This window comes from Cherax quadricarinatus, chromosome 94 (genome assembly GCF_038502225.1).
Source record: "Cherax quadricarinatus isolate ZL_2023a chromosome 94, ASM3850222v1, whole genome shotgun sequence".
NCBI classification, from domain to species: Eukaryota; Metazoa; Arthropoda; class Malacostraca; order Decapoda; family Parastacidae; genus Cherax; species Cherax quadricarinatus.
The window spans coordinates 8,341,393-8,364,059 of NC_091385.1; the positions used below are offsets into that span (position 1 = coordinate 8,341,393).

Here is a 22,667-nt window from a genome sequence, read left to right on the forward strand (position 1 = left end):
GGTTAAAATTGAGGTATTTTTCTCGTGATATGAGACGTTATGACCAGTGAGGTGACCGACTCGCTGATGTGTAGCACATACGACCCACTCAAAAACGACCCTCACCCACTTAAACGACCTCTCACCCGCCACACATGACCCACACAAATGACCTCTCACCTGCCACACATGACCCACACAAATGACCTCTCACCTGCCACACATGACCCACACAAATGACCTCTCACAGGCCACACATGACCCACACAAATGACCTCTCACCTGCCACACATGACCCACACAAATGACCTCTCACAGGCCACACATGACCCACACAAATGACCTCTCACCTGCCACACATGACCCACACAAACGACCTCTCACAGGCCACACATGACCCACACAAATGACCTCTCACCTGCCACACATGACCCACACAAACGACCTCTCACAGGCCACACATGACCCACACAAATGACCTCTCACCTGCCACACATGACCCACACAAACGACCTCTCACAGGCCACACATGACCCACACAAATGACCTCTCACCTGCCACACATGACCCACACAAATGACCTCTCACCTGCCACACATGACCCACACAAATGACCTCTCACAGGCCACACATGACCCACACAAATGACCTCTCACAGGCCACACATGACCCACACAAACGACCTCTCACAGGCCACACATGACCCACACAAACGACCTCTCACCCGCCACACATGACCCACACAAACGACCTCTCACAGGCCACACATGACCCCACACAAACGACCTCTCACCTGTCACACATGACCCACACAAACGACCTCTCACCTGCCACACATGACCCACACAAACGACCTCTCACAGGCCACACATGACCCACACAAACGACCTCTCACCTGCCACATATGGCCCCACAAACGACCTCTCACCTGCCACACATAACCCACACAAACCTCTCACCTGCCACACATGACCCACACTAACGACCTCTCACCTGCCACACATAACCCACACAAACCTCTCACCTGCCACACATGACCCACACTAACGACCTCTCACCTGCCCCACACAACCCACACAAACCTCTCACAGGCCACCAAACGATTCTCATACAAACGACCCACACTTACGACCCATACACACACACGACCCTCACAAACGACCCAGACAAAGTACTCAGACAAACGACCCGCACACAAACAACACTCATACCACAAACGACCCTGAAACGACCCAGACACAACCGACCCAGGCACAAACGACCCTGAAACGACCCAGACAACCGACCCAGGCACAAACGACCCTCACACTACAAACGACCAACACAAACGACCCTCACATAAACGACCCACAAACGACCCTCACGCCCTTATTATTAGTATTATTATTAAAGGGTAAGCACTAAAATCGTAGGGGTAATAAAGCGATAGGAGAATTAGAGGAAATCAGGTTTGAGCAGAGGAAGAGGAGAGCTATAATTTCTTGGATCAAAAGCTCTGTGGCAATATCAAAGTTCCCTCCCCCCTAAGAGAGGGGGTGGTGGGCAGGGGGGCCACACGTGCCCATGTGGGCAGGGGGTAGACGTGCCCAGGCGGACAGGGGGGGGCAGATGTTAACAGGTGGGCAGGGGGAGCAGACGTGCCCAAGTGGGTAGGGAGAGGCAGAGGTGCCCAGGTGGGCAGGGCAAAGGGCAGGTACCGTTAGTGAGCATTGCTTCTGCCCGGGTACACTCCTACCCTCCCTCCCCCCCCTCTCTCTCTCTCTCTCTCTCTCTGCTCTTCTCTATTATACCTCACAGCGAAGCGCTAAACTCACATGGGTACAACTTCTGCAGAGTGAGACAATGTTAATCTAAAGGGATAGCGCAGCTCCCATCCCTCGACTCAAGAGCCCCAGGGGGGCATGAAGGTCCCTGGAGGCCATGACAGCACCAGCTGGGGCACAGCCCCCCCCCCAGTGTAAGGGTATGTGCATTACGGCATCAAGCTCAGGACTTTTGATCCACGGAGATTGAGCTAAATCTTTTCCCTGGGTGTTACAGTAGCTTCTCCGCCCCTACGGATTTACCGTGGTAGGGGCGCCACGGTTAAGTGTCAGGGGCCCAAGACTGTTTAACTGCCTCCCAGCATACGTAAAGGGGATTGCCAAAAGATCCCTGGCTGTCTTCAAGACCCCCTGGCAGTCTTCAAGACCCCCTGGCAGTCTTCAAGACCCCCTGGCAGTCTTCAAGACCCCCTGGCTGTCTTCAAGACCCCCTGGCTGTCTTCAAGACCCCCTGGCTGTCTTCAAGACCCCTGGCTGTCTTCAAGATCCCTGGCTGTCAAGACCCACCGCTGTCTTCAAGACCCCCTGGCTGTCTTCAAGACCCCCTGGCTGTCTTCAAGACCCCTGGCTGTCTTCAAGATCCCTGGCTGTCAAGACCCCCCGCTGTCTTCAAGACCCCCCCGCTGTCTTCAAGACCTTCCGCTGTCTTCAAGACCCCCCGCTGTCTTCAAGACCCCCTGGCTGTCTTCAAGACCCCCTGGCTGTCTTCAAGACCCCCTGGCTGTCTTCAAGACCCCCCTGGCTGTCTTCAAGACCCCCCTGGCTGTCTTCAAGACCCCCCTGGCTGTCTTCAAGACCCCCCTGGCTGTCTTCAAGACCCCCCTGGCTGTCTTCAAGACCCCCTGGCTGTCTTCAAAAATGCGCTAGACAGGCACCTAAATCCAGTACCAGATCAGCCGGGCTGTGGTTGGCACGTCGGTTTACGTGAGGCCAGCAGTAACAGCCTGGTTAATCAGACCCTGATCCACCACGAGGCCTGTGGCCGCGGGGGCGTTGACCCCCCGAAACCCTCTCCAGGTCTACTCCAGACATCGTAAAAATGCTGTCGACAGTTTACCTGGAGAGAGTTCCGGGGGTCAACGCCCCCGCGGCCCGGTCTGTGACCAGGCCTCCTGGTGGATCAGAGCCTGATCAACCAGGCTGTTACTGCTGGCTGCACGCAAACCAACGTACGAGCCACAGCCCGGCTGGTCAGGAACTGACTTTAGGTGCTTGTCCAGTGCCAGCTTGAAGACTGCCAGGGGTCTGTTGGTAATCCCCCTTATGTGTGCTGGGAGGCAGTTGAACAGTCTCGGGCCCCTGACACTTATTGTATGCTAATACTACTATTACTACTAATAATAATATTAATTTCTACCAGTACGTGATATAACTTATACAGAACATAGCTCACACCAAAGACGTATTATTTATAGATGCCGTTGTTATGTACAGCATTTCGGACAAATTAGGTTAATTTTGTCTCCAGGATGCGACCCACACCAGTCCACTAACACCCAGGTACCTACTTACTGCTAGGTGAACATGGACAGCAGGTGTCTTAAGGAAACCCATCCTAATCTTTCCACCCGTACCGAGGATCGAACCATGGACACTCAACGTGTGAGGTGAGTGCGCTACCGTAATAACTCAGAGCGGGACTGCTCCCACGCGAGTGGTCACTCTCACCGTGGAATTCTCACTAGTCACCCACGAAACCAATTAATGCGACGTTATATATCAAGCCAGATTCCCAGTTCTTTACAGTGCGTGAGAAAGTGCACGTTGGTTTAGTTATCTATGTGCCCTGCGCTGTCAGGTACATATGTAACTTAACACTGGCTTCATCAGTCCTGTACACAGAAGAATGGTGAATACCAGGAGGAGTTTGAGGTAATGTTTGTCAGGAAACAGGACAAGTGTTTCCTGACGCGGGTCTTAGTCATTTGATAACCCACAGCTGGAGCTTTTGGTCATCTGACCGAGGCCTTCCGCTGGCTTACCCCACCTCTTTAAAAATCATGGCTACGATTATAAACATTAGGACTGAGCAAATGTCCGAAGAAGTGGCTTTTATACAGTAGAGGTGCGAGGTATAGGACTGACGCTTCATATTGTTCCAGACCATGGTACTGGACTCTTTTCCAGGCTGAGGTACTGACTACCTTGTTCCAGACCATGGTACTGGACTCTTCTCCAGGCTGAGGTACTGACTACCTTGTTCCAGACCATGGTACTGGACTCTTCTCCAGGCTGAGGTACTGACTACCTTGTTCCAGACCATGGTACTGGACTCTTCTCCAGGCTGAGGTACTGACTACCTTGTTCCAGACCATGGTACTGGACTCTTCTCCAGGCTGAGGTACTGACTACCTTGTTCCAGACCATGGTACTGGACTCTTCTCCAGGCTGAGGTACTGATTACCTTGTTCCAGACCATGGTACTGGACTCTTCTCCAGGCTGAGGTACTGACTACCTTGTTCCAGACCATGGTACTGGACTCTTCTCCAGGCTGAGGTACTGACTACCTTGTTCCAGACCATGGTACTGGACTCTTCTCCAGGCTGAGAGACTGACCACCTTGTTCCAGACCATGGTACTGGACTCTTCTCCAGGCTGAGGGACTGACCACCTTGTTCCAGACCATGGTACTGGACTCTTCTCCAGGCTGAGGTACTGACTACCTTGTTCCAGACCATGGTACTGGACTCTTCTCCAGGCTGAGGGACTGACCACCTTGTTCCAGACCATGGTACTGGACTCTTCTCCAGGCTGAGGTACTGACTACCTTGTTCCAGACCATGGTACTGGACTCTTCTCCAGGCTGAGAGACTGACCACCTTGTTCCAGACCATGGTACTGGACTCTTCTCCAGGCTGAGGGACTGACCACCTTGTTCCAGACCATGGTACTGGACTCTTCTCCAGGCTGAGGTACTGACTACCTTGTTCCAGACCATGGTACTGGACTCTTCTCCAGGCTGAGGGACTGACCACCTTGTTCCAGACCATGGTACTGGACTCTTCTCCAGGCTGAGAGACTGACCACCTTGTTCCAGACCATGGTACTGGACTCTTCTCCAGGCTGAGAGACTGACCACCTTGTTCCAGACCATGGTACTGGACTCTTCTCCAGGCTGAGAGACTGACCACCTTGTTCCAGACCATGGTACTGGACTCTTCTCCAGGCTGAGGGACTGACCACCTTGTTCCAGACCATGGTACTGGACTCTTCTCCAGGCTGAGAGACTGACCACCTTGTTCCAGACCATGGTGCTGGACTCTTCTCCAGGCTGAGGTACTGACCACCTTGTTCCAGACCATGGTACTGGACTCTTCTCCAGGCTGAGAGACTGACCACCTTGTTCCAGACCATGGTACTGGACTCTTCTCCAGGCTGAGGGACTGACCACCTTGTTCCAGACCATGGTACTGGACTCTTCTCCAGGCTGAGGGACTGACCACCTTGTTCCAGACCATGGTACTGGACTCTTCTCCAGACTGATTGACTGACCACCTTGTTCCAGACCATGGAACTGACCTCTTTTCACTCACAAAGTCATTACCTGGAGGGTATTCAGGGGGTCAACGCTCCCTCGGCCCGGTTTACGACCAGGCCTCGCGGCTAATCAGGACCTAATCAACCAGGCTGCTACTGTTAGCCGTATGGAAACCGACATACGAACCACACCTCGGCTGGTCAGGTACTGACTCCTCTCCATACACCTTCCTGCTTAGTACTTGACTAATGAAGTCACTGTGGCGAAACATTTCTTCAAGAATGATTCCCATATGTTGCATAAGTGTCTCAATTCTTCGACCAGGCTCTCAACTCCAAATTTTTCAGAAATTGCGACTACTGTCTCGGGCCCTCATTATTCCATGGGGAGGCAGGACATAGGCCTCATCCCACAGTCAGTAATCAAGTGATATTGATAATGGACTGGATAATGGGCTGTAGAGTAGCTTGCATTATGAAAGAGATATTTTGTTGGATAATGGGTTGAATCTGTTGAATAATGGGTTGAATAATGGGTTGGAAAATAGGCTGAATCATGGGTTTGAAAATAGGCAAGATTATAGGTTGGGAAGACTAGATCATGGGTTGGGAAAAAGAATGGATTATGGGTTAGATAATAGGTTGGATCATGAGCTGGATCACAGGTTGGATGATGGGTTGGATCATAGCTTGTATGACAGGTTATATCATGGGCTGGATCACAGGTTGGATCATGAAATGTATCACAGGTTGGATCATGGGTTGGATCACAGGTTAGATCATGGGTTAGATCACAGGTTAGATCAAGGGTTGGATCACAGGCTAGATCAAGGGTTGGATCACAGGTTAGATCAAGGGTTGGATCACAGGTTAGATCAAGGGTTGGATCACAGGTTAGATCAAGGGTTGGATCACAGGTTAGATCATGGGTTAGATCACAGGTTAGATCATGGGTTAGATCACAGGTTAGATCATGGGTTGGATCACAGGTTAGATCATGGGTTGGATCACAGGTTAGATCAAGGATTGGATCACAGGTTAGATCATGGGCTGGATCACAGGTTAGATCATGGGTTGGATCACAGGTTAGATCATAGGTTGGATCACAGGTTAGATCAAGGGCTGGATAACAGGTTAGATCATGGGTTGGATCACAGGTTAGATCATGGGTTGGATCACAGGTTAGATCACAGGTTGGATCACAGGTTGGATCACAGGTTGGATCACAGGTTGGATCACAGGTTAGATCAAGGGTTGGATCATGGGTTGGATCACAGGTTAGATCACGGGATGGATCACAGGTTAGATCATTGGTTGGATCACAGGTTAGATCAAGGGTTGGATCACAGGTTAGATCACAGGTTAGATCACGGGTTGGATCACAGGTTAGATCACGGGTTGGATCACAGGTTAGATCATGGGCTGGATCACAGGTTAGATCATGGGTTGGATCACAGGTTAGATCATAGGTTGGATCACAGGTTAGATCAAGGGCTGGATAACAGGTTAGATCATGGGTTGGATCACAGGTTAGATCATGGGTTGGATCACAGGTTAGATCACAGGTTGGATCACAGGTTGGATCACAGGTTGGATCACAGGTTGGATCACAGGTTAGATCAAGGGTTGGATCATGGGTTGGATCACAGGTTAGATCACGGGATGGATCACAGGTTAGATCATTGGTTGGATCACAGGTTAGATCAAGGGTTGGATCACAGGTTAGATCACAGGTTAGATCACGGGTTGGATCACAGGTTAGATCACGGGTTGGATCACAGGTTAGATCATGGGTTGGATCACAGGTTGGATCACAGGTTGGATCACAGGTTAGATCACAGGTTGGATCACAGGTTAGATCACAGGTTGGATCACAGGTTAGATCACAGGTTGGATCACAGGTTAGATCACAGGTTGGATCACAGGTTGGATCACAGGTTGGATCACAGGTTGGATCACAGGCTGGATCACAGGCTGGATCACAGGCTGGATCACAGGTTAGATCACAGGTTGGATCACAGGTTGGATCACAGGTTAGATCACAGGTTGGATCACAGGTTGGATCACAGGTTGGATCACAGGTTGGATCACAGGTTGGATCACAGGTTGGATCACAGGTTGGATCACAGGTTGGATCACAGGTTGGATCACAGGTTGGATCACAGGTTGGATCACAGGTTGGATCACAGGTTGGATCACAGGTTGGATCACAGGTTAGATCACAGGTTGGATCACAGGTTGGATCACAGGTTGGATCACAGGTTGGATCACAGGTTGGATCACAGGTTAGATCACAGGTTAGATCACAGGTTGGATCACAGGTTGGATCACAGGTTGGATCATGGGTTGGATCACAGGTTAGATCACAGGTTAGATCACAGGTTGGATCACAGGTTGGATCACAGGTTAGATCATGGGTTGGATCACAGGTTAGATCACAGGTTAGATCACAGGTTGGATCACAGGTTGGATCACAGGTTAGATCACAGGTTAGATCACAGGTTGGATCACTGGTTAGATCATGGGTTGGATCACAGGTTGGATCACAGGTTAGATCACAGGTTAGATCACAGGTTAGATCACAGGTTAGATAACAGGTTAGATAACAGGTTAGATAACAGGTTAGATCACAGGTTGGATCACAGATTGGATCACAGGTTAGATCACAGATTGGATCACAGGTTAGATCACAGGTTGGATCACGGGTTAGATCATGGGTTGGATCACAGGTTGGATCACAGGTTAGATCACAGGTTAGATCACAGGTTAGATCACAGATTGGATCACAGATTGGATCACAGATTGGATCACAGATTGGATCACAGGTTGGATCACAGGTTAGATCACAGGTTAGATCACAGGTTAGATCACAGGTTGGATCACAGGTTGGATCACAGGTTAGATCACAGGTTAGATCACAGGTTAGATCACAGGTTGGATCACAGGTTAGATCATGGGCTGAATCACAGGTTAGATCACAGGTTAGATCACAGGTTGGATCACAGGTTAGATCACAGGTTGGATCACAGGTTGGATCACAGGTTGGATCACAGGTTAGATCACAGGTTGGATCACAGGTTGGATCACAGGTTAGATCACAGGTTGGATCACAGGTTGGATCACAGGTTGGATCACAGGTTGGATCACAGGTTGGATCACAGGTTGGATCACAGGTTGGATCACAGGTTGGATCACAGGTTGGATCACAGGTTGGATCACAGGTTGGATCACAGGTTGGATCACAGGTTGGATCACAGGTTGGATCACAGGTTGGATCACAGGTTGGATCACAGGTTGGATCACAGGTTGGATCACAGGTTGGATCACAGGTTGGATCACAGGTTGGATAAGGGAAGGAGACTTACAATTTAAAACTATAATTTTTAAGGTAAGTCTTCCTAGTTAATTATCCAAACATAAATAACCGGATCTAATAACTTTTCTTACAGTTCAAGTTAATTATAAAGCAATTTATGGAGCGAACTGTACGATGAGTCTCTCTCTCTCTCTATCTCTCTCTCTTTCCCCCCCGTTTCTGTATCTCTGTCTCCCCGTTTCTGTATCTCTGTCTCCCCCTCTCTGTATCTCTGTCTCCCCCTCTATCTCTGTCTCCCCCTCTCTCTATCTCTGTCTCCCCCTCTCTCTATCTCTGTCTCCCCCTCTCTCTATCTCTGTTTCCCCCTCTCTCTATCTCTGTCTCCCCCTCTCTCTATCTCTGTCTCCCCCTCTCTCTATCTCTGTCTCCCCCTCTCTCTATCTCTGTCTCCCCCTCTCTCTATCTCTGTCTCCCCCTCTCTCTATCTCTGTCTCCCCCTCTCTCTATCTCTGTCTCCCCCTCTCTCTATCTCTGTCTCCCCCTCTCTCTATCTCTGTCTCCCCCTCTCTCTATCTCTGTCTCCCCCTCTCTCTATCTCTGTCTCCCCCTCTCTGTATCTCTGTCTCCCCCTCTCTGTATCTCTGTCTCCCCCTCTCTGTATCTCTGTCTCCCCCTCTCTGTATCTCTGTCTCCCCCTCTCTGTATCTCTGTCTCCCCCTCTCTGTATCTCTGTCTCCCCCTCTCTGTATCTCTGTCTCCCCCTCTCTGTATCTCTGTCTCCCCCTCTCTGTATCTCTGTCCCCGTCTCTGTATCTCTGTCTCCCCGTCTCTGTATCTCTGTCTCCCCGTCTCTGTATCTCTGTATCTCTGTCTTCCCCTCTCTGTATCTCTGTCTCCCCGTCTCTGTATCTCTGTCTCCCCGTCTCTGTATCTCTGTCTTCCCCTCTCTGTATCTCTGTCTCCCCGTCTCTGTATCTCTGTCTTCCCCTCTCTGTATCTCTGTCTCCCCCTCTCTGTATCTCTGTCTTCCCCTCTCTGTATCTCTGTCTCCCCCTCTCTGTATCTCTGTCTCCCCGTCTCTGTATCTCTGTCTCCCCCTCTCTGTATCTCTGTCTTCCCCTCTCTGTATCTCTGTCTCCCCGTCTCTGTATCTCTGTCTTCCCCTCTCTGTATCTCTGTCTCCCCCTCTCTGTATCTCTGTCTTCCCCTCTCTGTATCTCTGTCTCCCCCTCTCTGTATCTCTGTCTCCCCGTCTCTGTATCTCTGTCTCCCCCTCTCTGTATCTCTGTCTTCCCCTCTCTGTATCTCTGTCTCCCCCTCTCTGTATCTCTGTCTCTCCGTCTCTGTATCTCTGTCTTCCCCTCTCTGTATCTCTGTCTCCCCGTCTCTGTATCTCTGTCTCCCCCTCTCTGTATCTCTGTCTTCCCCTCTCTGTATCTCTGTCTCCCCCTCTCTGTATCTCTGTCTCCCCGTCTCTGTATCTCTGTCTTCCCCTCTCTGTATCTCTGTCTCCCCCTCTCTGTATCTCTGTCTCCCCCTCTCTGTATCTCTGTCTTCCCCTCTCTGTATCTCTGTCTCCCCCTCTCTGTATCTCTGTCTCCCCCTCTCTGTATCTCTGTCTCCCCCTCTCTGTATCTCTGTCTCCCCCTCTCTGTATCTCTGTCTCCCCCTCTCTGTATCTCTGTCTCCCCCTCTCTGTATCTCTGTCTTCCCCTCTCTGTATCTCTGTCTTCCCCTCTCTGTATCTCTGTCTCCCCCTCTCTGTATCTCTGTCTCTCCGTCTCTGTATCTCTGTCTCCCCCTCTCTGTATCTCTGTCTTCCCCTCTCTGTATCTCTGTCTCCCCCTCTCTGTATCTCTGTCTCCCCCTCTCTGTATCTCTGTCTCCCCGTCTCTGTATCTCTGTCTCCCCGTCTCTGTATCTCTGTCTCCCCGTCTCTGTATCTCTGTCTCCCCGTCTCTGTATCTCTGTCTCCCCGTCTCTGTATCTCTGTCTCCCCGTCTCTGTATCTCTGTCTCTGTCTATCTCTGTGTTTGTCTATCTCAGTGTGTCTCCCTCCCTGAGAGTGCCGCCAGCCAGCCAGGTGGGTGAGTGTTGAGTGAGGCAGTGCCTGGCGCCTCAGTCTGGTCTTGGCAGTGAGCGAGAGAGTTACAGTGAAGGATCAGTGCCTGGCGCCTCGGTCTGGTCTTGACAGTGACAGAGTTACAGTGAAGGATCAGTGCCTGGCGCCTCAGTCTGGTCTTGGCAGTGAGCGAGAGAGTTACAGTGAAGGATCAGTGCCTGGCGCCTCGGTCTGGTCTTGGCAGTGAGCGAGAGTGTTACAGTGAAGGATCAGTGCCTGGCGCCTCAGTCTGGTCTTGACAGTGAGTTACAGTGAAGGATCAGTGCCTGGTGCCTCAGTCTGGTCTTGACAGTGAGTTACAGTGAAGGATCAGTGCCTGGTGCCTCTGTCTGGTCTTGACAGTGACAGAGTTACAGTGAAGGATCAGTGCCTGGCGCCTCAGTCTGGTCTTGACAGTAAGTTACAGTGAAGGATCAGTGCCTGGCACCTCAGTCAGGTCTTGCCAGTGAGTTACAGTGAAGGATCAGTGCCTGGCACCTCAGTCTGGTCTTGACAGTAAGTTACAGTGAAGGATCAGTGCCTGGCACCTCAGTCTGGTCTTGACAGTGAGTTACAGTGAAGGATCAGTGCCTGGCACCTCAGTCTGGTCTTGACAGTGAGTTACAGTGAAGGATCAGTGCCTGGCACCTAAGTCAGGTCTTGACAGTGAGTTACAGTGAAGGATCAGTGCCTGGCACCTCAGTCAGGTCTTGACAGTGAGTTACAGTGAAGGATCAGTGCCTGGCACCTCAGTCTGGTCTTGACAGTAAGTTACAGTGAAGGATCAGTGCCTGGCACCTCAGTCTGGTCTTGACAGTAAGTTACAGTGAAGGATCAGTGCCTGGCACCTCAGTCTGGTCTTGACAGTGAGTTACAGTGAAGGATCAGTGCCTGGCACCTCAGTCTGGTCTTGACAGTGAGTTACAGTGAAGTATCAGTGCCTGGCACCTCAGTCTGGTCTTGACAGTAAGTTACAGTGAAGGATCAGTGCCTGGCACCTCAGTCTGGTCTTGACAGTGAGTTACAGTGAAGGATCAGTGCCTGGCACCTCAGTCTGGTCTTGAAAGTAAGTTACAGTGAAGGATCAGTGCCTGGCACCTCAGTCAGGTCTTGACAGTGAGTTACAGTGAAGGATCAGTGCCTGGCACCTCAGTCAGGTCTTGACAGTAAGTTACAGTGAAGGATCAGTGCCTGGCACCTCAGTCTGGTCTTGACAGTGAGTTACAGTGAAGGATCAGTGCCTGGCACCTCAGTCTGGTCTTGACAGTGAGTTACAGTGAAGGATCAGTGCCTGGCACCTCAGTCTGGTCTTGACAGTGAGTTACAGTGAAGGATCAGTGCCTGGCACCTCAGTCTGGTCTTCACAGTGAGTTACAGTGAAGGTTCAGTGCCTGGCACCTCAGTCAGGTCTTGACAGTGAGTTACAGTGAAGGTTCAGTGCCTGGCACCTCAGTCAGGTCTTGACAGTGAGTTACAGTGAAGGTTCAGTGCCTGGCACCTCAGTCTGGTCTTGACAGTGAGTTACAGTGAAGGTTCAGTGCTATAACATGGAGACACATCCCTCAGACTTACACTTCTCACAGCCTCCACAGATTCTCCGGCCTCTCATAGGCCTCCTCCTCCTCCTCCAGATTTCCAGCGCCCTGGCCAGCAACCACAGCAATGGAACTCTTCAGATATGTGAGTTTACGAAATTTGGCCTATTTTAAATTTTTGTACGTTACTCGAGAACGCCTCGTCGGATAGGCTTGAAATTTCCAACCCTGGCGTACTATAAGGAGGACTGTTAGTGGTGCTGGTCAGTTTATAGGGACGAGTTATGCAAGCAAAGGTCACTGTAGAGCCCAGGTTTAAGGGAAGATACCCCGTGCCCGGGATGCCACCCGGGATGCCACCCGGGTATCTGTTTACTGCTGGGTGAACAGAGTAAGTCCAAGATATTACCAGTCCAAGATATTACCCTTCAAGAGGTGAACAATGGAACACAAGGTGATGAACTGTGTGTGTGGAACAAGTGTACACGAGGGACGGGGGGGGGGGGTTGTTACGGAAGATGGATCAATTAGGTCTGTTAGTGCTGGCATTGTTAGTGCTGCTGCTGCTGTGTTGTGAGAGTGGTGGTGGTGGTGGTGGTGGTACAACCCCCCGTACCTCTCTACCACCTCCACCCCCTCCACCACTACTACCACCATCACTACTATTACCATCACCACTACCACCACCATTACTACCACTACCATTGCCACCACTACCACCACCATTACTACCATTGGTACTACCATTACCACCACCACTACCACGACTACTACCGCCATTACTACTACCATTACCACCATCGCCACCACCACTACCGCCACCACCACTACCACCACCACCACTACTACCATTACTACCACCATCGCCACCACTACCACCACCATCACTACTACCACTACCACCATCGCCACCACCACTACCGTCACCACCACTACCACCATTACTACCACCACAACTACCACCATCGCCACCACCACTACCACCACCATCACTACTACCACTACAACCATCACTACCACTACTACCACCACCATCACCACCACTAACACCACAACTACCACCACCACCACATCCTAGCAGCCCTAGCAAACAGCTCCTAGCAGTGAAAGGCTAGGTAAACAGTCCTCAGCCTTGAAGCACGCCTGCTCTTCTCGGATCAGTGGAGTCCTAGCTCCTGGGCCCTCCTACACACGTTCAGTCCTAGCTCCTGGGCCGTCCTAGGCACGTATTCTCGCTCTGTCTCCCAGTTTGTGTGCGTATTTACTGTGTACGCGTGCGTAGCGTGTGCGTTCCACCATGCGTACATAACGTGGCCTGTTGAGCGCATGTGCGTCTTCTGATGCGCACTGTGATCGTTAACTGATGCGTACATACCATGTGCGTTTTATGATAGCAAAGCGTGTGCGTTTCCTGACGCGTGCACGGCGTGTGCGTCTCCGTGTACACATGCCGTACGCAACATTCTCCAGACACGCGTCATGCATCGCTGCTCTTGCGTCAACCATGCATGAACTACCGTATATACTTAACTGTATATACCTAGCTGTGTATACCTAGCTGTGTATACCTAGCTGTGTATACCTAGTATATACCTAGCTGTGTATACCTAGCTGTGTATACCTAGCTCTGTATACCTAGTATATACCTGTATACCTAGTATATACCTGGCTATGTATACATAGTGTATACCTAGTGCTATATACATAGCTGTATATACCTACTAGTATATACCTGTGTATACCTAGTTGTTTATACCTGAGTATACCTAGTTGTTTATACCTGAGTATACTTAGTTGTTTATACCCGAGTATACCTAGTATATACATAGCTGTGTATACCTAGTAGTATATACCTAGTTTTATGTACCTAGCTGTATATACCTAGCTGTGTATACCTAATATATACCTAGGTGTATACACTGTGAAGGCTTACTCAGCCCTGTAACAACTTCAGACAGTATTACCAAGGCTGGCTCCTCCTCAGGAAAATTAATGAATAGAAAACGAATAATAACAGACATAAACACTTTATTATTTAGAAAATATAAAATATAAAACACTTAAATATGAAATACTGATCCTACATTTAAGAAAATGAAAAATGAAAAATATAAATATCTGAATTCAATCGTAGCCGCTGCTGATGATGGGGGGGTCGCAGGTGTTGGTGACAACCCACCGGCTCGTTCTTCACAGTATAGCCGGGATTAATCCGTCCAGATGACAGGAAAGCAGGGTTTTTTTTCCACTGCAATTATGAGGGGTTATATCCTGCTACTTGCATACATAAATAGGTAAGTGGATCTGAATTTGGGACATCTCAGGACGTTAGTCCATCTCCTTCAATTCTACTCGTTGATTGGCAGGTGACCCTCTCTGTCATCCAAGCTGGAAAGATAGACAGATTACCCACTGCTTAAATAATCACTCTCCATGATAAGTACAATAAAAGATGTGGTGATTATTACAACAGTCAACTTAGAGCAAGGCTGAAAGGACTAAGTTTATTATTGGTCAAAAGTGAAGCTTTCAACCAATAAATCCACTAGAATACAAGGCAGGCATGTACTTACAGTAGTGCTGGGAGCTGTGAGTCTAGTAATCACTGTTTGGACCGGAGCCCCACACGTCACCTTTCGGGGGGGGGGGAAGAGGGAGGGGAAGGGATAGCAGGAGCTAGACTGACTCTACCTTAACAAGTAGCCGGCAATGAAACTATTGTTACTATATACTCCATCGCTACTCCTATCTATTGAACTTTTCCCTCACATACACTAAGTCATTCTAAAGTTCAAGAGCCCAGTTAAGTTCTTCAAGCTTGTTAACATTAAGCTCAGATTAATTCTCCAAACTTTGCAACACATGTCACTAAGTTCCCTCAACTTAGAAGACGCTGGCACCACGGGCACTGTGCCCAGGCTCATGGAACTACAAGAACTGCAACTATGCTAACAGCCCCATTCAAGGCAGGTGAACAACTGCAGTTCTAATGTACAGAGAACCTTCACTGTACGTGTAAGTTCAATCAAGTACCTTAATTACTAGAAATGTTTGAAATCCCTTGACTTGTACTCCCTGGATCACAGGCGAGAAAGACATCATAATTTACACTTGAAAAAATTTAGACCTGTTAGTTCCAAATCTGCACACAGAAATCGTTCCGGATGCAAGCAAGAAGCTGCCATACTATGCAACATATCCTTACTGTGGAGCAGGAGTGTCATGAACATAAGAACATAAGAATGGAGGAACACTGTAGAAGGCCTACTGGCCCATACGAGGCAGGTCCTTATCAAAACGACATCTACCTAAAGCTACTCAAGAAATAACTCCCGTACCCCTTGACACCAATCAAACCCAGCCCCTCCCACTCATATATTTGTCCAGTCTCTTCTAAAAGCTACCCAAGGTCCTAGCCTCTATCACCCCACTGGGAAGACTGTTCCACGCATCTACAACTCTGTTAGAAAACCAGTACTTACCTATGTCCTTTCTAAATCTAAATTTATCCAACTTAAATCCATTATTCCTGGTTCTTACCTGGTTGGGAGGTTATGAGAGGCAGGGGTGGGAGGTTATGTGAGGCAGGGGTGGGAGGTTATGTGAGGCAGGGGTGGGAGGTTATGTGAGGAAGGGGTGGGAGGTTATGTGAGGAAGGGGTGGGAGGTTAGGTGAAGCAGGGGTGGGAGGGTAGGGTCAGAGTGCGCTACTGGAACATAACCTGGAGGTATTACCTGCCTTTTCCTCGCTGTTATGTGACCCGGATACAAGTGAAGGTCCCGCCAGAACCTATGTATCCCTATTGTGTTGTAGCGGTGTGTAGTGTGCTAGTAGGGTGTGTAGTGTGCCAGTAGGGTGTATAGTGTGCCAGTAGGGTGTGTAGTGTGCCAGTAGGGTGTGTAGTGTGCCAGTAGGGTGTGTAGTGTGCTAGTAGGATGTGTAGTGTGCCAGTAGGGTGTGTAGTGTGCCAGTAGGGTGTGTAGTGTGCCAGTAGGGTGTGTAGTGTGCTAGTAGGGTGTGTAGTGTGCCAGTAGGGTGTGTAGTGTGCCAGTAGGGTGTGTAGTGTGCCAGTAGGGTGTGTAGTGTGCCAGTAGGGTGTGTAGTGTGCCAGTAGGGTGTGCTAGTAGGGTGTGTAGTGTGCCAGTAGGGTGTGTAGTGTGACAGTAGGGTGTGTAGTGTGCCAGTAGGGTGTGTAGTGTGCTAGTAGGGTGTGTAGTGTGCCAGTAGGGTGTGTAGTGTGCCAGTAGGGTGTGTAGTGTGCTAGTAGGATGTGTAGTGTGCCAGTAGGGTGTGTAGTGTGCTAGTAGGGTGTGCAGTGTGCCAGTAGGGTGTGTAGTGTGCTAGTAGGATGTGTAGTGTGCCAGTAGGGTGTGTAGTGTGCTAGTAGGATGTGTAGTGTGCCAATAGGGTGTGTAGTGTGCCAGTAGGGTGTGTAGTGTGCCAGTAGGGTGTGCAGTGTGCCAGTAGGGTGTGTAGTGTGCTAGTAGGGTGTGTAGTGTGCCAGTAGGGTGTGTAGTGTGCTAGTAGGGTGTGCAGTGTGCCAGTAGGGTGTGTAGTGTGCTAGTAGGGTGTGTAGTGTGCCAGTAGGGTGTGTAGTGTGCCAGTAGGGTGTGTAGTGTGCCAGTAGGGTGTGTAGTGTGCTAGTAGGGTGTGTAGTGTGCTAGTAGGGTGTGTAGTGTGCCAGTAGGGTGTGTAGTGTGCTAATAGGGTGTGTAGTGTGCTAGTAGGGTGTGTAGTGTGCTAGTAGGGTGTGTAGTGTGCCAGGGTGTGTAGTGTGCTAGTAGGGTGTGTAGTGTGCCAGTAGGGTGTGTAGTGTGCCAGTAGGATGTGTACTGTGCCAGTAGGGTGTGTAGTGTGCCAGTAGGGTGTGTAGTGTGCCAGTAGGGTGTGTAGTGTGCCAGTAGGGTGTGTAGTGTGCCAGTAGGGTGTGTAGTGTGCCAGTAGGGTGTGTAGTGTGCTAGTAGGGTGTGTAGTGTGCCAGTAGGGTGTGTAGTGTGCCAGTAGGGTGTGTAGTGTGCTAGTAGGGTGTGTAGTGTGCCAGTGCCAGTAGGCTAGTCGCGTGTGTAGTGTGCTAGTAGGGTGTGTAGTGTGCCAGTAGGGTGTGTAGTGTGCCAGTAGGGTGTGTAGTGTGCGAGTAGGGTGTGTAGTGTGTAGGGTGTGTAGTGTGCCAGTAGGGTGTGTAGTGTGCCAGTAGGGTGTGTAGTGTGCCAGTAGGGTGTGTAGTGTGCCAGTAGGGTGTGTAGTGTGCCAGTAGGGTGTGTAGTGTGCCAGTAGGGTGTGTAGTGTGCTAGTAGGGTGTGTAGTGTGCAAGTAGGGTGTGTAGTGTGCCAGTAGGGTGTGTAGAGTGCGAGAAGGGTGTGTAGTGTGCCTAGTAGGCTGTGCAGTGTGCCACTAGGGTGTGTAGTGTGCCAGTAGGGTGTGTAGTGTGCCAGTAGGGTGTGTAGTGTGCCAGTAGGGTGTGTAGTGTGCTAGTAGGGTGTGTAGTGTGCCAGTAGGGTGTGTAGTGTGCTAGTAGGGTGTGTAGTGTGCCAGTAGGGTGTGTAGTGTGCTAGTAGGGTGTGTAGTGTGCCAGTAGGGTGTGTAGTGTGCCAGAAGGGTGTGTAGTGTGCTAGTCGGTGCGTAGTGTGCCAGTAGGGTGTGTAGTGTGCTAGTAGGGTGTGTAGTGTGCCAGTAGGGTGTGTAGTGTGCAGTAGGGTGTGTAGTGTGCCAGGGTGTGTAGTGTGCTAGTAGGGTGTGTAGTGTGCCAGTAGGGTGTGTAGTGTGCCAGTAGGATGTGTACAGTAGGGTGTGTAGTGTGCCAGTAGGGTGTGTAGTGTGCTAGTAGGTTGTGTAGTGTGCCAGTAGGGTGTGGCGTGTGCCTAGTAGGGTGTGTAGTGTGCCTAGTAGGGTGTGTAGTGTGCCAGTCGGGTGTGTAGTGTGCCAGTCGCGTGTGTAGTGTGCTAGTAGGGTGTGTAGTGTGCCAGTAGGGTGTGTAGTGTGCCAGTAGGGTGTGTAGTGTGCTAGTAGGGTGTGCAGTAGGGTGTGTAGTGTGCCAGTAGGGTGTGTAGTGTGCTAGTAGGGTGTGTAGTGTCAGTAGGGTGTGTAGTGTGCCAGTAGGGTGTGTAGTGTGCCAGTAGGGTGTGTAGTGTGCTAGTAGGGTGGGTGTGTAGTGTGCCAGTAGGGTGTGTAGTGTGCCAGTAGGGTGTGTAGTGTGCCAGTAGGGTGTGTAGTGTGCTAGTAGGGTGTGTAGTGTGCCAGTAGGGTGTGTAGTGTGCTAGTAGGGTGTGTAGTGTGCCAGTAGGGTGTGTAGTGTGCTAGTAGGGTGTGTAGTGTGCCAGTAGGGTGTGTAGTGTGCCAGTAGGGTGTGTAGTGTGCCAGTAGGGTGTGTAGTGTGCTAGTAGGGTGTGTAGTGTGCCAGTAGGGTGTGTAGTGTGCTAGTAGGGTGTGTAGTGTGCCAGGGTGTGTAGTGTGCTAGTCGGTGCGTAGTGTGCCAGTAGGGTGTGTAGTGTGCCAGTAGGGTGTGTAGTGTGCTAGTAGGGTGTGTAGTGTGCCAGTAGGGTGTGTAGTGTGCCAGTAGGGTGTGTAGTGTGCCAGTAGGGTGTGTAGTGTGCTAGTAGGGTGTGTAGTGTGCCAGTAGGGTGTGTAGTGTGCCAGTAGGGTGTGTAGTGTGCTAGTAGGGTGTGTAGTGTGCCAGTAGGGTGTGTAGTGTGCTAGTAGGGTGTGTAGTGTGCCAGTAGGGTGTGTAGTGTGCTAGTAGGGTGTGTAGTGTGCTAGTAGGGTGTGTAGTGTGCTAGTAGGGTGTGTAGTGTGCCAGTAGGGTGTGTAGTGTGCTAGTCGGGTGTGTAGTGTGCCAGTAGGGTGTGTAGTGTGCTAGTAGGGTGTGTAGTGTGCCAGTAGGGTGTGTAGTGTGCTAGTAGGGTGTGTAGTGTGCCAGTAGGGTGTGTAGTGTGCCAGTAGGGTGTGTAGTGTGCCAGTAGGGTGTGTAGTGTGCTAGTAGGGTGTGTAGTGTGCCAGTAGGGTGTGTAGTGTGCCAGTAGGGTGTGTAGTGTGCCAGTAGGGTGTGTAGTGTGCTAGTAGGGTGTGTAGTGTGCTAGTAGGGTGTGTAGTGTGCCAGTAGGGTGTGTAGTGTGCTAGTAGGGTGCGTAGTGTGCTAGTAGGGTGTGTAGTGTGCGAGTAGGGTGTGTAGTGTGCTAGTAGGGTGTGTAGTGTGCTAGTAGGTAGTGTGCTAGTGTGCGTAGTGTAGTAGGGTGTGTAGTGTGCCTAGTAGGGTGTGTAGTGTGCCAGTAGGGTGTGTAGTGTGCCAGTAGGGTGTGTAGTGTGCTAGTAGGGTGTGTAGTGTGCTAGTAGGGTGTGTAGTGTGCCAGTAGGGTGTGTAGTGTGCCAGTAGGGTGTGTAGTGTGCTAGTAGGGTGTGTAGTGTGCTAGTAGGGTGTGTAGTGTGCCAGTAGGGTGTGTAGTGTGCCAGTAGGGTGTGTAGTGTGCCAGTAGGGTGTGTAGTGTGCCAGTAGGGTGTGTAGTGTGCTAGTAGGGTGTGTAGTGTGCTAGTAGGGTGTGTAGTGTGCCAGTAGGGTGTGTAGTGTGCTAGTAGGGTGTGTAGTGTGCTAGTAGGGTGTGTAGTGTGCTAGTAGGGTGTGTAGTGTGCCAGTAGGGTGTGTAGTGTGCCAGTAGGGTGTGTAGTGTGCTAGTAGGGTGTGTAGTGTGCCAGTAGGGTGTGTAGTGTGCCAGTAGGGTGTGTAGTGTGCCAGTAGGGTGTGTAGTGTGCTAGTAGGGTGTGTAGTGTGCCAGTAGGGTGTGTAGTGTGCTAGTAGGGTGTGTAGTGTGCCAGTAGGGTGTGTAGTGTGCTAGTCGGGTGTGTAGTGTGCCAGTAGGGTGTGTAGTGTGCTAGTAGGGTGTGTAGTGTGCCAGTAGGGTGTGTAGTGTGCTAGTAGGGTGTGTAGTGTGCTAGTAGGGTGCGTAGTGTGCTAGTAGGGTGTGTAGTGTGCCAGTAGGGTGTGTAGTGTTCCAGTAGGGTGTGTAGTGTGCTAGTCGGGTGTGTAGTGTGCCAGTAGGGTGTGTAGTGTGCTAGTAGGGTGTGTAGTGTGCCAGTAGGGTGTGTAGTGTGCCAGTAGGGTGTGTATTGTGCTAGTAGGGTGTGTAGTGTGCTAGTAGGGTGTGTAGTGTGCTAGTAGGGTGTGTAGTGTGCCAGTAGGGTGTGTAGTGTGCTAGTAGGGTGCGTAGTGTGCTAGTAGGGTGTGTAGTGTGCCAGTAGGGTGTGTAGTGTGCTAGTCGGGTGTGTAGTGTGCTAGTAGGGTGTGTAGTGTGCTAGTCGGGTGTGTAGTGTGCCAGTAGGGTGTGTAGTGTGCTAGTAGGGTGTGTAGTGTGCCAGTAGGGTGTGTAGTGTGCTAGGAGTGTGTAGTGTGCTAGGAGTGTGTAGTGTGCTAGGAGTGTGTAGTGTGCTAGGAGTGTGTAGTGTGCTAGGAGTGTGTAGTGTGCTAGGAGTGTGTAGTGTGCTAGAAGTGTGTAGTGTGCTAGGAGTGTGTAGTGTGCTAGTAGGGTGTGTAGTGTGCTAGTAGGGTGTGTAGTGTGCTAGTAGGGTGTGTAGTGTGCTAGTAGGGTGTGTAGTGTGCTAGTAGGGTGTGTAGTGTGCTAGTAGGGTGTGTAGTGTGCTAGTAGGGTGTGTAGTGTGCTAGTCGGGTGTGTAGTGTGCTAGTAGGGTGTGTAGTGTGCTAGTAGGGTGTGCAGTGTGCTAATCGGGTGTGTAGTGTGCCAGTAGGGTGTGTAGTGTGCTAGTAGGGTGTGTAGTGTGCTAGGAGTGTGTAGTGTGCTAGTAGGGTGTGTAGTGTGCCAGTAGGGTGTGTAGTGTGCCAGTAGGGTGTGTAGTGTGCCAGTAGGGTGTGTAGTGTGCCAGTAGGGTGTGTAGTGTGCCAGTAGGGTGTGTAGTGTGCTAGTAGGGTGTGTAGTGTGCCAGTAGGGTGTGTAGTGTGCCAGTAGGGTGTGTAGTGTGCTAGTAGGGTGTGTAGTGTGCTAGTAGGGTGTGTAGTGTGCCAGTAGGGTGTGTAGTGTGCCAGTAGGGTGTGTAGTGTGCCAGTAGGGTGTGTAGTGTGCCAGTAGGGTGTGTAGTGTGCTAGTCGGGTGTGTAGTGTGCTAGTAGGGTGTGTAGTGTGCCAGTAGGGTGTGTAGTGTGCTAGTAGGGTGTGTAGTGTGCTAGTAGGGTGTGTAGTGTGCCAGTAGGGTGTGTAGTGTGCTAGTAGGGTGTGTAGTGTGCTAGTAGGGTGCGTAGTGTGCTAGTAGGGTGTGTAGTGTGCCAGTAGGGTGTGTAGTGTGCCAGTAGGGTGTGTAGTGTGCCAGTAGGGTGTGTAGTGTGCTAGTCGGGTGTGTAGTGTGCCAGTAGGGTGTGTAGTGTGCTAGTAGGGTGTGTAGTGTGCCAGTAGGGTGTGTAGTGTGCTAGTAGGGTGTGTAGTGTGCTAGTAGGGTGCGTAGTGTGCTAGTAGGGTGTGTAGTGTGCCATTAGGGTGTGTAGTGTGCCAGTAGGGTGTGTAGTGTGCTAGTCGGGTGTGTAGTGTGCCAGTAGGGTGTGTAGTGTGCCAGTAGGGTGTGTAGTGTGCTAGTCGGGTGTGTAGTGTGCCAGTAGGGTGTGTAGTGTGCTAGTAGGGTGTGTAGTGTGCCAGTAGGGTGTGTAGTGTGCTAGTAGGGTGCGTAGTGTGCTAGTAGGGTGTGTAGTGTGCTAGTAGGGTGCGTAGTGTGCTAGTAGGGTGCGTAGTGTGCTAGTAGGGTGTGTAGTGTGCTAGTAGGGTGTGTAGTGTGCTAGTAGGGTGTGTAGTGTGCTAGTAGGGTGTGTAGTGTGCTAGTAGGGTGTGTAGTGTGCTAGTAGGGTGCGTAGTGTGCTAGTAGGGTGTGTAGTGTGCTAGTAGGGTGTGTAGTGTGCTAGTAGGGTGTGTAGTGTGCTAGTAGGGTGCGTAGTGTGCTAGTAGGGTGTGTAGTGTGCTAGTAGGGTGTGTAGTGTGCTAGTAGGGTGTGTAGTGTGCTAGTAGGGTGCGTAGTGTGCTAGTAGGGTGTGTAGTGTGCTAGTAGGGTGTGTAGTGTGCTAGTAGGGTGTGTAGTGTGCTAGTCGGGTGTGTAGTGTGCTAGTAGGGTGTGTAGTGTGCTAGTAGGGTGTGTAGTGTGCTAATCGGGTGTGTAGTGTGCCAGTAGGGTGTGTAGTGTGCTAGTAGGGTGTGTAGTGTGCTAGGAGTGTGTAGTGTGCTAGTAGGGTGTGTAGTGTGCCAGTAGGGTGTGTAGTGTGCCAGTAGGGTGTGTAGTGTGCCAGTAGGGTGTGTAGTGTGCCAGTAGGGTGTGTAGTGTGCCAGTAGGGTGTGTAGTGTGCTAGTAGGGTGTGTAGTGTGCCAGTAGGGTGTGTAGTGTGCCAGTAGGGTGTGTAGTGTGCTAGTAGGGTGTGTAGTGTGCTAGTAGGGTGTGTAGTATGCCAGTAGGGTGTGTAG

The 22,667-nt window shown here is 50.7% G+C and overlaps 2 protein-coding genes across 3 annotated transcripts in view; one reads left to right on the top strand and one right to left on the bottom strand.

The window, feature by feature from the left end:
• Positions 1 to 22,667, bottom strand: part of LOC128700897 (E3 ubiquitin-protein ligase TRAIP) — a 554,710-nt gene that overhangs the window by 108,551 nt on the left and 423,492 nt on the right. The gene's annotated exons all lie outside the window — the stretch shown is intronic.
• Positions 10,735 to 22,667, top strand: part of T48 (FU domain-containing protein T48) — a 121,770-nt gene continuing 109,837 nt past the window's right edge. Inside the window, exon 1 of the mRNA XM_053794303.2 lies at positions 10,735 to 12,377. Within this exon, the coding sequence (XP_053650278.1) occupies positions 12,245 to 12,377 (133 nt within the window). The 5' untranslated portion in view covers positions 10,735 to 12,244. The remainder of the gene's footprint in view (positions 12,378 to 22,667) is intronic.